General features: G+C 53.6%; 1 protein-coding gene across 1 annotated transcript in view; it reads right to left on the bottom strand.

The window, feature by feature from the left end:
- The window catches only part of PEPD (peptidase D), a 107,002-nt gene extending 102,012 nt beyond the window's left edge, over positions 1-4,990 (bottom strand). Inside the window, exon 1 of the mRNA XM_032486193.1 lies at positions 4,857-4,990. Coding sequence (XP_032342084.1) covers positions 4,857-4,873 — 17 coding nt within the window. The 5' untranslated portion in view covers positions 4,874-4,990. The remainder of the gene's footprint in view (positions 1-4,856) is intronic.
- Between the last annotated feature and the right edge of the window lie 9,585 nt (positions 4,991-14,575).

Below are 14,575 nucleotides of genomic sequence, written 5' to 3'. Positions count from 1 at the left end.
GAGCATCTGATGCCAATGGCCTTGGCCAAAGTTGCCTAGATTCGTGCAGACTCAACAGCACAACTGCCTGAAAACGCCATCTCAGCCCCAAGCCTGCAGAGCCCCACCCACCACTCCTTAGCCACAGCAGGTGCCAGCTTCACCTGGACTGCCAAACCCCACCCACCGTCCTACCTGGAAGGCTCTCAGAAGGGCTGGGCTCTCAGAACCTTCTGAGAGACCTAAATTCCTCAGGGTACCTGGACAGGGGCCTTCTGGCCCAAGGGCCAGGCAGCACAAGTCAAGACAGGAAACTTGATAAAGCACCCTCTCTGTGAGCTGCTACTGCAAGGGAAATCTACAATCCTTCCTAACCCTCCATGGATCTCAGCCAGGACAGAGAAGGGCAGGCCAGCCAGAGCCTCCAGGCAGGCCTGATGGCTGCAGTCATTCCTTACTGCAGGGCACCCCAGAATTAAGGTTTATAGAGACATGCCCTTTGATTTCTCATGGCATAAACCAAACCCCCAGAGAGAAATGCTGGGCCCAGAACCAAGGCAAGTGACTTCTCCCTGCAAGTTCAGCAAAAGCAGCTCTAATAAAATATCTCCAACTGGATTCTGCTGGAGCTTTTGCTAACTGGTATCCGGAATTTAAAAGGCAAAAGCCAGGTCCTAGCGTAAATAAGGCACACTTTACTGCAGGCAGCCAAGGGCACAGGCAACGCCTGGGGAAGACCGCAGGGGCTGGTGGACACATCAGAGAGGCCCACAGGACAAGCTCTGGCCCCCAGGGGCCAGCCCACCCCCTGAGCCCAAGCCCAGGAAACTGACCAGTGACCAGCCCCTAGGGAAGGGGTGATGCCGCTGCCCCTGCAACCCGTTCCTGTGCTCCCAAATCAGTACTGAGCCACCTCTCCCTTCACCCTCAATGGTCACCTGCAGGCTTCTCACCCAAGGCCCATGGATCCTTGGGGATTCAAGCAAGGAATTTAGGGATTCCATCTACTTGGATGGGAAAGCAAATTATATCTTTATTTTCTCTAACCTCTCCTTCAAATTAACATTTTCTTCAATTTTTAATGTAAACAGCTAACCCCAATATCAGCAGTGTGTGAATCTGTCACCCACAGAAATCAGAGGTGTTTTCAAGTTGTATTATTGATGTTATAGTCTGTCAAAACACCACTTTTACTCATCACTACTTCAAAATTAAGGTGGTTTTTAGAACTGCTGCTTTTATTACTCAACATGTTAATAAAGAAGCACATACTACCATACCACAAATTTATTTCTTAACATCTTTATAATCATATTTCAATGTAATTGGTTTTCCTTATAATCCTCTGTATTTTATTTCACATTATTTAAAAACATCATGCTGAGAAGGATGCCAAGGTCTCACCAATGCCCTTGGGGTCCACAGCACAGATGAGGACACGATCCCTTCACTAGAATGTAACACCACTTCTGGATGAGGCCATGCAGCTAAAGCTCCCAGCAAGAGAGGCCAGTCAAGGACCCGCCTGCTTCCCCAGCCTCAGCCTCCATCTCAGGCCAGGCACCGAGCCCTTTGGCAAAAGCCCTCTCACCTTGGCTGGTGGGGCCTCATGGCCTCATGGCAGCTGGTCAGCATCTCCCACCCTCCCTCCCTCCCTCCTGAGGAGGGTCAGATGGGCTAAGTGTACACAGAGACCTGTGTGGAGTCAGACCAAGCCTGGGGAAGGGCTGGGAGGGCAAAGAAGGGCTCAGTGGCTGGCCTGCCTCCCACAGACTCCCCCCACCCCCAGCCCCCAAGGTCAGTCTGATGCCTCTTCTCCAAGAGCACAAGGTTCATATCAGGGTGGGGATGGGCTCTGATCCAGAACTTGACTCCTCCAGATAACTTCTCTCCAGAAATGCTGACTCCAGCGCAACCACAGGTACACACCCAGGGCAGCTCACATGCTATTTCTCACTGGGCAAAGGCCCTCTGGACAGCAGCTTCCCTGGGAGTCACTCAGTTAAAGAATTAAAGATATTTCTTCATCCTGTTCAGAGTTCTGTTCCCACTCCCACCCACAACTCCTTTCCTCAATCACTGAGAGCCTCTCTGGAAAGCTGGATGGTACACTGAACTAATTTAGAGTAAATCCTCCTTTTATTCATTTGGCAGTGTGTCATCCAGCACCAATCACAGAGCAGACACATGGCCCTGGAGATACAGACTGAACTGGTCCCTGGGTTCCAAGGATGCTGGCAGAGGCATGAAGGGAAGCACCCCCTCACCCAACCATGATAGGCATGCATGCAGATGTAGGAAAGCATATGCTGCCAGTGGGTAAAACTGGGATTCTCTAGAGTTCTGAGCAGGAAGCCTTTACTGGAGGTCAGAAGGGGAGAGGGGGTGTCAGGAAAGGCTTCGAAGAGGAGGAATCATCCAGCCTGGGTCTGCAAGTTTGTGAACAACAGATCAGAGGATGAGGGCACTCTGGGCCAGCAGATGAGTGGACAAAGGGAGGAGAGAAAGGAGGAGGGCAGGTGAAGCAGGTCTGGCTACAGCAGAGAAGTCTCTAATCTGTCCATGGAAAGCTCAAAGCACGACTGAAGGAGAAGGCAGGGTTCCCTCCCACCAAGCGCTATGGGATAGGGGGTGGAGGCATGGAGGTGATCTCACAGCAGGCCCTCTGGGGACTGAGGGACCCTCTGACTCTAACTTGAAGTCCCTGCCCAGGCTGGCAAGACAGAGCAAGATTAACCCTGAAACACATCCCAAAGGAGTATCTCAAATTTCTAACTGAATCTGAGATGCTAGCTTATGACTTCCACTGCTCCCCAAATCACAGGGAGCACACTCCAGGCTCCCCAGGCCTCTCCTGGCCTCCCCTGGCCCAGGCAACCAAATCCCACTCCCGGGGAGCCCGTGGCCATGACTTCATGGTGCGACGCCTCATTACGCCTGACACTCTGATCTGTCCTGTGTGTGCAGCTGGGCACCGAACTTTGCTGGAGGCACATTTAAAACGTCTTCCTCTTAAGGAAGCTGCTGGGCTTGACCTCGGGCTCAAAGTGTCCAGCAGGGCAGCTCGTACCAGCCTGGGATGGCTCTTGCCAAGGAGGCCCTGTCAAGCTCTGGAAGCTACCTGCACCTGTCAGGTCTCCCTTCCAATTACGCACACCTCTAAGACCTCAGTCACTCAGTTGTACCGCCCCATGGCCCAGAGAATCTGCTTTGCTGTGAGAGCCCTCCTCCCAGGATTCAGCCAACTCCAGGCTCACCCCCAACCAATCACCATCCTGGCTCCCCTGTACCTTCAGGAGAGCAGCAGACCTCAAGCTAGCATGGAGACCTGCACCTAAACCCAGCCCCTAGAACTTCCTATGACCACCTGGCAGCCTAGATATAGGGGTAACAGACCCACTTCTGGGCTCTGGCCTACATCTACTGCTTACTCTGCTCTTTAAGACAGGGTCACAGGCTAGGTTCAAGGATCTGACACTGGGTTGCTTGACACTCATCTGGGACTTTGCAAGCACAGTTCTCTGCCTGAGGGGTGCTCAAAGACTAGCACAAATGTCATCCAGGAAGTGAAGCCTACTTGCATTCTCCCCTGAGCTCAGAATCCATGCCCTTCTATGGCACACACAAATACCAGAGGCAGACAGATGGATGACATCTGCCCCAGGGGCCAGTGAACACCTAAGTGTAGGCCCAGTACTGTTTCTGGAATACAGCAGGTGCCCACTAAATATCTGATTTGTATGTCCTAAGCTCTTCCAAACTTGCAGGCCAACTGAGGGGGCCATTTTCTGTTGCCATTCTCCCTACCTCCCCAAAAGAGAGACGTATTTAGTTTACCAGTTATCCCATCTGATCTCAGTTTCAGCCTGGCATCCGGGGCAGTGCCCTCCCTCTATCACTACCCTTCCCAGCCCCCAGCAACATCAAGCTCACGTGCTGTCCCCATAATTGGGCCTTGACCTGAACTCACAGATAGCCCAGGGGGCAATCGCCTAAAAGGCAGATGTGAGCAGATTAAAATCCTTGGAAGTCTCAGTCCCTTAGGGGAAAGTCTGTAAAAGCCAGCTGGGACACCACACCCTCCAGCACAGGGATGCACTCCCCTGCCCCTGTCCCTAGAACACTCTGAACTCTCAACCTTTGCTCGGATGTTCCCTCATCTGGGACTCTCCCCAACGCTTCAGTAAGCCTATCTGTCCACACTTCCTCCCACTAGGACCACTCATCCATTCTCTCATTCAGCAGAATTTATGAAGCAGCTACTGTGTGCAAAGCACTATGCTAACAAGGCTCAGGAGTGAACCAAAGGCCTTGACCTCACACTCTAAATGGAGAGAAGACAAGAAACAAGTCCTTTTTGTTGTTCATTAATGTACTATATAGCTTACCAGGTGGTGACAAGGGCTACAAAGAATGGGAGAGCTGCTTACGGAAAGTTTCTCTGAGGAGGTAACACCTGGTCCCTGAAGGGAGTGGGGAAGTGCCCCGATGGGGAGGGGATTTCAAGCGCATCTCTAACACTGCCTCCTCCAGGGAGAGCTAGGGTCCTGCAACACCGCCTTCCCACCTGAGGGATGTGGCCGTGACCGCGCGTGTTGACCCGAGCCCCGACCTCGGCCGCGGAGTGGGGACGCCACACGCGCGGGTGGGGCCTGAGGGCCACGGGGTCACCGAGGGCAGTGGGCAGCAGCCGGGGGGCTGACTCGGACGCGCAGCCAGCCGCCCCGCGCTCGGACGCCAGACCCGCGAGAAGAAGCGCGCTGCCCGCGGCCACAAGGCGCGCGCGGCGGCGGGGCCCTCACAGACTGTGCAGCCTGGAGGCCCAAGCCCCCGGAGCGCACAGCGGGGCAAAGGCTGGGGACAGCAGCAGCACTCACCCGGTGGCCGCCGCCATGCTTGCCCAGCTCCAGCGTCACGTGAAGTGCGGCGTCAGCTGAGTTCCACCGGAGTCCCACTTCGCGGGGCGGGGCCTGGGCGGGGCCTTAAGCCCCTGCCCCGCCTCTTCCAACACTGGGCTCCGCGGGGCCAGGAGGGGCTTAGTCCGGCACAAGGAGGAGAATCTGTTTATTCAACGGCCTCTGGCAGCAGGCGAGGAGCGGGGCTGGGGCAGAGGCCTTTCCAAAATAAGAAGGAACGTCCTGAGGCAGTAGATACCTTGATTCAGCCCTACCTTCCCAGCCCGCCCAGGGGGAAGGTCACCAAGGGGCGGGCAGAGGTGACAGCTTTTGCTGAAGAAGGGAAATGGCTTGAGCAAAAGCCGAGGCAATTGGAGTAGCCTAAAAGTTCAGTGCCCAGGAGAGGGGTGTGGGAGTGAGAGGTGCAGCCTCAGGGGTAAGCAAGGGTCAGATCTCGCAGCGCCTTAAATATGGCACTGGGGAGTTAATTCTGGTAGGACCTTTCCAAGCTCCCTCAACTGCAGAATGAAGAGGGACCTGGAGGCAGAGAGGCCAGTGAGGAGGGCTGGGAAGGCATAGGCACATGGAGGGCACAGTTGAGGAGGGAGAATCTACCAGAATCTCTGCCCTTCTGTGCAGTCGTGTTGGATGCAGGGTCCTCCAGGGAGTTGGGGAGGGGACAGGGAGGGGGATGGGAAGTAGATGTTCCAGGGGAGCTCCCTGTGCTGTGCGTGCCTTGGAGTAACAGTAGTACTAACCACTACTGCCAACAAATACGGAGCAGTAATTGTGTCCTGATGCTTTGCAAATGTTAGTTCTTTGAATCCTCACAACAGCCCTGTGAAGTAGGCTCTATCCTTAATGCCATTTTACAGATGAGGAAACTGAGGCCCAGAGAGGTAGGTAACTCGCCTGAGCTCACATAGGGGCTGAGCTTGTGCAGCAGTGGCTCTGGGGTGACTCACACTGGCTCTCTAAAGGAAGGAGTCCCAGGGCTGGTAGGAGGGGATACCTCTTGAGTTTTGGGCCCCACGAGGGTATGCAGATGTGTGTGGACAGGAAGGAGGCTGTGCCCATGGAGCCCCTGACCCTAGTGCCTAGCTATCTCACGGCTGGAAGTAACTTCTGCTTGAAGAGCTTATTTCTTTGTCAGGACAAGTATGTGGGTCACCATGACTGAACTAGGAAGCATCAGGGACTGCAAGATGGCAAAACAGCTGCTTTTTGACCCTGTAAAGCTGGGAACAGAGCAGGCCCCTTAAATAGGGAGAGGAATCAAGACAGAGCATAAACAGGATGGACGACACAGTTTGCCTCCTTGAGTCCCAGCATCATCCCTGGTTTCATCATCTGTCAGGTGGAAGCTAATGGTACTCACCTCATGGGGCTGCTGCAAGATTTCATGAGCAAATATCTAGGCACCTCTAGCCTGTGGCACAGCTAAAATGGCCCAGAGCTGTAAGGAGGAAAGTGGCAGCCCTTCTCACTTCCCTTACCCAGAGAAGGCTGAGGAAGAGGGGACCTCGAACCTTCCTCCCCCTTCCCACTTCCTCCAGGCAGGACCCCAGAGAGGATGGATCAGCCCTCTTGTCAGTTTCCAGGGAGCAGAACAGAGGCCCAGGCCCCACACTCTACTGGCCAGCCCATTGTCCTGAGGACTTGGACCCCCTCTTCCCATTAAACAGTTTCTCCACCTTCAGCTAAAAAGACTTGATTCTCTAATAAGAGACAATTTTTAAAAATAAAAAGGGTGAGTAAAATGATCTTTTCATGCTATTTTGCGGAAGGAAAACCTGCCCTGGAGATAATCACAGCCCCTCTACCCTTTCTTTTGACAGGAAATATGTCAAAATTAATCCAGCTCTGAGTGTTTATTAATATGAAAAAGAAGTAATTAACCTAAACATTCACAAAATAATAGGGGGAGGGCATCTGCCAAATGGATGGAGAACCTTTGTTTGTGAGCAGTGCTGGGGAGGACCTGCCCACACCTCCTGCCCACTCAGGCCTGTCTGGACAGTAGGCCTGCCCTGCCCATGTTAGGTGAGCCTGGCACAGAGGGCTGGCTGCCACTGCTCACCCCTCCCATCAGAGACTTTGGCAGGGCTGCCTCCACTCCCACCCCTTCTCATCAGGGCTCTGGCAGGGGCTCCAGGAGAAGCAGCCCTAGGAGTGGGAGAAGATTGCATAGTTACTCATGCAGGGCCGACCCTGAGCGCTGCCAGGAGCCAGGAAGCAATTGGGGAAAGATTGATTTTAGAGAGTTGGAACTAGAGTGTGTAAATCAGCAAGGGAGAGCTCCAGCCAGCACACTCGGGCCTCACGCGGCGTCCCCTCCGAGGTCACGGACCCTTGGCTGAAATAGTCTCCTCTCGTAGTGACCTACATGTGGCTGAGAAGTGTTTGTGCTCAGCCGGCCCAGTAACCAGAGCATCACGTCTCCCCAGAAGTGCCCTGCTCCGGTCAGAGATCCACAAAAGAAACTTGGTCGTGGGAAGTCTCCTCCTTAAGGCCCCCAAGGCTCCCTTTGTCCCTGTGACGCTGTGTCCTGCCAGGTTTCCCTGCTCGGCCCACTCTGCCCAATCCAGTTACCACGGTGTTGCAGCTCCATGGACACTGCTGACAGCTGGCTGCCTGGAGATGGTAGGCTCAGAGTTGGCGACCAGCCAGACTCTGACTTGAGGCCTTGCAGGGGCATCCCTGGAAGAGCCAGGACACAGGCTCCGTCCATCTCCTGCTGCATACTGAGGACACTGGTCGGCCAGAAGGCTCTGTGGGACCACATAGGAGGTGACCTGGCACCAGGTCTGCCTTTGCTAACAAGCTGTCCCATGGTATCACTGTGTCACACTATGAGGGGATGGGGCTCAGACCCTGCCCTGTCCAGGAGCAGAGAAGGAAAAGGGGCCCTTAGCCCTATCCCCAAGGAGCCCACCATCTGGGAGGGCCAAGAGAAGAAGGAGTGTGTGATGAGTGGGGCGTCACTGAAGGATCCTCAGCAGGAGAGCAGTGCAGTCTGAGCCCTTGCCAGGAGTAAGGAGCTCGGGAGGCTTGGAGGAGAGAACTAGAAAGAGCTGGCAACAGGCTCTGTGCCAACTGCATGGGGCACCAGCCTCAGGGGGTGAAACCCCCCAGGGGACATTATGTGGGGGTTTTGTGATCATTTGCTTTTGCTGAGACCAGAAGACTGGGCTCAGAAAACCAGCACCAAGTAGACTGAGCAGAAAGAAGAGCGGGGTATGGGTGTGTGTGGGTGTGAGATGGGAGGCAGGGGTGTCATATTCCAATCCAACCTCATCTCGAGCAGGGAAGGAAGGAGTGTGATGGAATGAAATGCCCAGGAGGCCGCCTCTCCATCACGGTTCTGGCAGATCCCAGCCCTCAGCCTTTGCAACATCAGCAGCGGTGGCAGCCGTGGCTCTCCCACTCCAGGGGCCAGCCTGGCCTGCTCCTTCCTCCATGCTCCATGCCACAGCTGTCACCAGCATCCGTCAGCCCCCCAGAGGAGCCCCCACACCACGCCACCCTCCTCCTGCCCTTCATCACCCCACCCAGCCCACCTGGGTATCCATCTTCCCGCAGAAAAGAGGCAAGCAGCAGCCAGGGGAGGGGTGGGGGTGCCCCTTCCCTAGGAAGCCCCGTCACCGCCTCAGATGAAGTGGTCCCCGCTGAGTGCTTTGCCAGGGTCTACGAGGCAATTCAAGATGAGAAATGGAACGGTGGCTTCGGAAAGTCAAATCATTCCAATAGCACCTTAAAAACATCGAAGGAAACAAGCTCTTTGTGTGTGTGTGTGTGTGTGTGTGTGTGTGTGCGTGTGTGCATTTGTGTGTGTATTGTGTGTGAAAATGGGGAATATATTGTTTTCCACTGTTCGGAAGACTGTTTTCTCATCTTGAAATCACAAGCTGTTTTCTTCTAGAGAGACTTATAAATACATCCAGTTATCGACATCTGATATAGGAAATAAAGTTCTGAAACAGTTTTCCTCCGTGCACGCGGAGTGGGCTGGCCAGGATGGGCAGGTGATAATTACTTTCATTTCTTAGGAGTTGTATCAGTGTCGAGTGGCTGGTCCCTCCACCTTTTATTGCTTTCACCTTTATTGCATTTCCCATGTCGTGCTGGGCTATTCATCGGTGTAACTTTATTACCACATTTCAAGATCTTGATAAAATGAATGAAATTCCAAAGCATAAGGGTACAGTCCCAGAGCAGGGAAACTGGGTTCTGTGGCTTGTGACCCAGGGCATGGGCTCTCCCTCTGTGCAGCTCCAAGATAATGAATGTCTCTGACATTCCTATTGACATTCACAACTGCCCCTCTCATTGGTGTCATTTTAAGGAGGATGCTTTTCAGCCCATAGACTATGTCCCCAGTAGCCACCTAGCCTGTCCATGCTACGTGCAAGACTGGGGTCACCTGTGACTCCTTGCTCTCCTGAACTCACACCTGTCTGCTCTTCCTCCTCAGTGCCTGTCGTCCCCCGCCCCCTGCCATTTCCACCCCCACATCTCCCTTCCTGCTGCCCCTTCACCACTCTCCCGTGTGACTGCCAAGGCTGCTTGTAGTCTCTTCCCATTTTGAGCCCCATGCTTATCAGGGTTCTTTGTAGCAAACAGCCCCCGAGTCTGGCCATCTCCAGCAGAGGAGGATGTGTTGGGGAATGTCCAGTGGCACATTTGAAGGCAAGGCAGGCTCAGAAAACTGGCAGGAGCCAGGCACACTGGTGGCCAAGCACACAGCCAAGCCACACCACACACTGCTGCCCCAAATTGTTGCCACCACCCCTACTCTTGGACATCACTTTGGACTGACACGGCATCCAGGCTTCTCTCCCTGCACAGCCAAAGCCTTTGGTGGGCAGTGCAGTCACTTGCAGAGCCCAAGCCTCATGCCCACTCTCTGGCCATCTTGTCCCTTTGGGTTTCTGCAGGCAGGAGGGGAGGGTTGGGGACCTGGCATCTCACCCAGTCTTATTCTCAGAACAGATCAGGGTTAACATGCTGGGAGATATACACAAACTCCTAAGACACATAGTCTTGTGGGTACCAACTTGGGGTGCCAGCAGCTCCCCCCAAATAAAACCTTGGAAAGTTTGACTTGAACAAACTTGTCCTTAATATTACGATCAAAAAGTGTAGAATGGAGCGATTTTCATTTCAGCACAAGTGTGAGTTTCTCGTTTCATGGTTTTTCTTTGCAGTTTACACAGGAGAATACATCATTTTCATTTCTTCAGCTCGCCCTGCCTCCATATCATTGCCAAATAAATAGCCCAAAGCACCAATGGCCCATTAGAAATCACATAGGGGAGAAAGAAAAGAAGTGTGTGGACTTCAGAATCGGAAGCCTGGGTCCCGTGACTTCTCTGGACCCCACTTTCCCCATCTGGAGGCAGAGACAACAAAGTGCCTTTGTTTCCCTTAAGAGGCAGTTGCAAGGGGCAGAGGATTCCTTGAACACCAGGGCTGGGGGACAGTTTAACACTATTCAAGTGAGGCAGTGGTCACTTCCCTTACTCTGATACTTATCTTACAGCATGTACATGGAGGTTAAGGCTGTGGATGCAGGAGCCTAGGTCTCATTCCTGGCTTCTTCTTCTTTTTTTTTTTTTTTTTTTAATTTGCTCACTGTGTGGCACTGGGCAAATTACCCAACCTCTCTGAGCCTCAGCTGCGTCCTCCATAAACTGGATGTGATGGGCCTCAGCTCGGAGGACTGTTAAGGAGATTAGGTGGGTGGTCCTGTGAGACACTCAGCACAGCCCCTGGCTCGGGGTGGCTGCCATCCTTATTTCAGTGCTAACGTAAGAAGTACGGGCAGCAGGAAAGCACCAGGACCCTTATCCTCAAGGCGTGCAGGTGGGTGGGATGCCCCACGAAGTCACTCTCAGTCCACGTCTAGAGCAACTTTGACCCAAATGGGTGAACCCATAATCCCAAGCCAAGGTGCTCAGAGCTGTGCTTACTGCCTTCAAGAGGACTGGCTGGGTCCTGGGGCTGCCTGGCTACCAACCTTGAGCCAGCCCTGCTCCCTCCGCATGAGCTGGCAGTCTGGCTAAACACAGAGATGCTGAAGAGATGCAGGGAAACGAAAGTGAGTGGGGAAGGCCGCAGAGAGGGCATCCCTGGCCGTACCCAGGGCATTTGGCCCCACCTGTGAAGCCCACAGAGCTCTGCTCGTAGGTATAGATTTGCATGTAGGGAAGAAGGGCGGCAAGGAGGTTTGTGAGAGGGGTTAGGGACATACAAAGGATTGCAAAATCCGCCTCACATTCTCTTCCCTGCTGTGCCCAAGCCCTTGCTTAGTGATGCTGCAGCCCCTCTCATCCAGAACTAGAGTCTATTTCACAAGCCCTTGAATCTGGAGTGGCCACATGACTTACTTTGGATGATAAGACATTCACAAAAGCAGAGGCCTTGGAAAGGGCTCACCCACTGGGGTTGAACCTCTAGCCGCTCTGGGAAGCCCTGGCACCAGGTGAAGATGCCCTAGTTAGCCTGCCAGGGTATAAGATACCTGTTTGATAGCCTGCCAACCAGCAGACATACAGGCAAGGCTAGCTTAGATTATCAGCCTCCAGCCAACCTGAGGGCTGACTGCAGATCCACGAATGAGTCCAACAGAGACCTGCCGAGCCACCCCCAGAATCCTGAGCTATGTAAATGATGGTTTTGAGCCATTACATTGGGCAATTTGTTATGCTGGGTTATCACACAGGGCAGAGGGAGAGGGGCCTGGGACCACGGCCCTAGAGGGGAGCCTGGGGACAGATGTGGTAGGGGCTGTTTTCACAAGGAACTCTGGGAGGTGCAGAGTCCCAGCGGAACTGCTGGGGGACCCTGGGGAGAAAGTATGACCTTCACGTCACCTCTGCCTGGTGCACAGCCTGGCTGTAGGGACCTCGATTCCGCCCAGCACCATGTGGTTGAACTGCCTTGGGGGCCCCAAGAGGCAGCACCCCCACTGGGCAGCGGTGGTGCAGAGACATGGTGCCCCTAGTGGGGCTTCCTGGGCAGCTGCCTTGAAGCACAAGAAACGGGAGGATTCTGAGTTTCTGTAAGAATCCCTCTGGGGACCCCCGGAATACGTGGAAGAGACTTTCAACGGAACTTGATGACTCCTGTATAGAGATGGGACTGGTGCCAATTAAATCCAAATGATTATGTTAGTAGAGCCTTGAGTGCACCGAGAGCCAGTGAGCCTGGCCTGGGAACTTGGCCTGCAGTGTCACAGCCCAAAGCAAGGCCAGCGCAGGGTGTACACAGCATGGGATTGTACCTGGGTAGCCTGGATGGGTAGCTGAGAGGGGACAGTAATCAAGGCTAAATGAGGTCATCAGGGTGGAGCCTTGGTCCAATAGGATTAGTGCCCTTATTGGAGGAGACACCAGAGAGCTCCCTCTCTCTCCCCACCATGTGAGGGCACAGCAAGAAGGCAGCCATCTGCAAGCCAGGAAGAGAGCCCTCCAGCAGGGAGTTCACCTCGAGGCCAGCCTTGCTCACACAGACCCAAACCTCGTGGGAGGCCAAGCACAGAGCACAAGGAGAGCCTTGCTCCTCCCAAAGCAAAAGCACCTTCTTACCTAAATGAAGACAAGCATCCTTCTGCAGAGACGCCTGCCCGAGTCCGAGGCTCGGACTGTCCAAGCTGAGCACCCACCACACTTCCAAGCGCTAGTCATTCTGTCCGGAGCATCTTTTAAAAAGACTTGCAGATACCCAAGGCGTTGCCACTGCTGTACTCAGTCCAGACAGCAGCACAGTCTCTGAGTCAGACGCTGAGTTAGCCGGCAGCTTCATGAGACGGCAGGGGTCTCGCTCGCTTCCCCATCCTGTCTGGATGTTCCGTTCAAACAGTCTTTGGGAAAATTACAATTTTATTTCCAGAGCTCAGAGATCAATATTTAGGGCTTGAGGGAAAATTTACTGAAAATCATCTCACAGTGGAAATGCCAGAGGCGGAAGCTTCTGCACAGGCAGCTCCTCCCAGACCACGAATCCTCCTCCTACAGGACCAGCTGCCGGCCCAGCACAAGGCCTCCCCCAGCTGCCTCTGGGGGAGGCCAGGCAATCAACCAGGGCTTCCCAGAGCCGCAGCAGCAGCCCGGGTCGGGGGTGGGCAACCAGGGCTTCTTTACGGGGACCTGAGAGGAGGATGGACCTAAAACTTCCCCCTGGCGGCAGCTCTGCTTGAGGGAGGAGGCGGCCCAAACTGGGTTGAGAAGAGCTCCGGGCTTATTTGCGGATGCTCCCTAAACTCCGTCTGCAAAATTGGCTGAACGGAGAACCAGTTTTAGCTTTGGATCTGATGCCAAGGGCAGACTCTGTCCCTTCTGTCACCAAGGGCACTTGCTATGTGAAGACTTAGGGCCCCTTCTCAGGGGGTCTGTGTCTGCTGGGGAAGGCTCACCCACAGAGGGACAAGCCCTCAGCTCTCTCTGTGTGGTTTTTGGGGGTGGTGGGGGGTACCCACCAGAGATCCTGAGTTGGTGGGATAAAGTGTGGCCCAGGAGCCTGGACTTTTAACCAGCACTCCAGCTACCTGTGGTTTGCGGCCAGGTGTGGGGTTTACTGTGTGGACAGCCACCCAAGGCAGCTCAGCCTCCATTGTGTCTTGAGTTCACATGTGCTACTCTGCCGGACCTGTCTACTGCCTCTCCAGGGAGGAGGCATGGGCCCCAGGCATCAGTCCTGAGTTCATCACCCCATCACCCACACATTTATTCCCTCCCTTCCCTGCAGTAAGGGACCTTTCATGCCTCACTTTCCCACCCCTTCCTTCCCGCCCCACTCCCAGCCCAGACAGGAAAGCTCGCTGGCTCCACCAAGGGACCCAGCCCCTGCTGGCTAAAAAGCCCGCAGCTCAACCCTCCCACCCCAAAGTGGGCATCAAGTAAGAGCTTGCTGGGACCAAATGTTCTAAGGTTGTGGGAAAATAAACTGGAACGCCTACTTTGGAGAGCGCTTTGGGAATATCTCTTAAACCAAAAAATTTTAAACTAAGCCTTCTGACTTGTAATTGCAATTCTCATTATCTACCCTAAAGAAGCTCCACCTTGTGAGTACAAGAAGCTATAAACCAGCACGCACACTGAAGAATCATTTGCAGCAATGAAAAACTAGAAGCAGTCTGTGTGTTCATCCACACGTGAACCCTCATCTGCACGCACTTGAGATCCATTAAAAGGAATGTCCTAGATCCACAGGTATCTCCGTGGAGAAATCTCAGTGGCGCTCTGTTGAGTGAAAGAGTTGAAGAACGGTGCATCTTGTGTTACATCATTATGTTTACAAACCTGTGAAACAATAGACATCCTATGAATTCTCTACGGGCACATGTTTATGTTGTAAAAAAGCTGAGAAGGTCTGGAAGAAGATACACCAAAGTGTTGTCTTTGGGGATGGGGGAGGGGGTCGTGTGAGGATGTGGAAGGGACTATACATTTATCTCATGGTCAATTTTTTTAAAAAGGAGAATATATTCATGCATTTGTGTAATTAAAAAGAAAGAAAACCACTTAAAAAAAACCCCTCTATCTCAGGAATGCTCTGCAGTCCTTTGCAAACTAGGGAGCTTGCTTTAATCTGGGAACCCGGAATCTGCTGGATCCTCCCCCAGTGCTCCCTGCACCTCCTACTCTGGCCTGCCGCCCCCCCCCCCTCCCCGTCCTTAGCTCCTGAGTCACACAGACTGT

The sequence above is a fragment of the Camelus ferus genome, chromosome 9, assembly GCF_009834535.1.
Source record: "Camelus ferus isolate YT-003-E chromosome 9, BCGSAC_Cfer_1.0, whole genome shotgun sequence".
NCBI lineage: Eukaryota > Metazoa > Chordata > Mammalia > Artiodactyla > Camelidae > Camelus > Camelus ferus.
The sequence above is the reverse complement of the archived record's forward strand: the minus strand, read 5'-3'. Positions and strand labels throughout refer to the sequence as shown.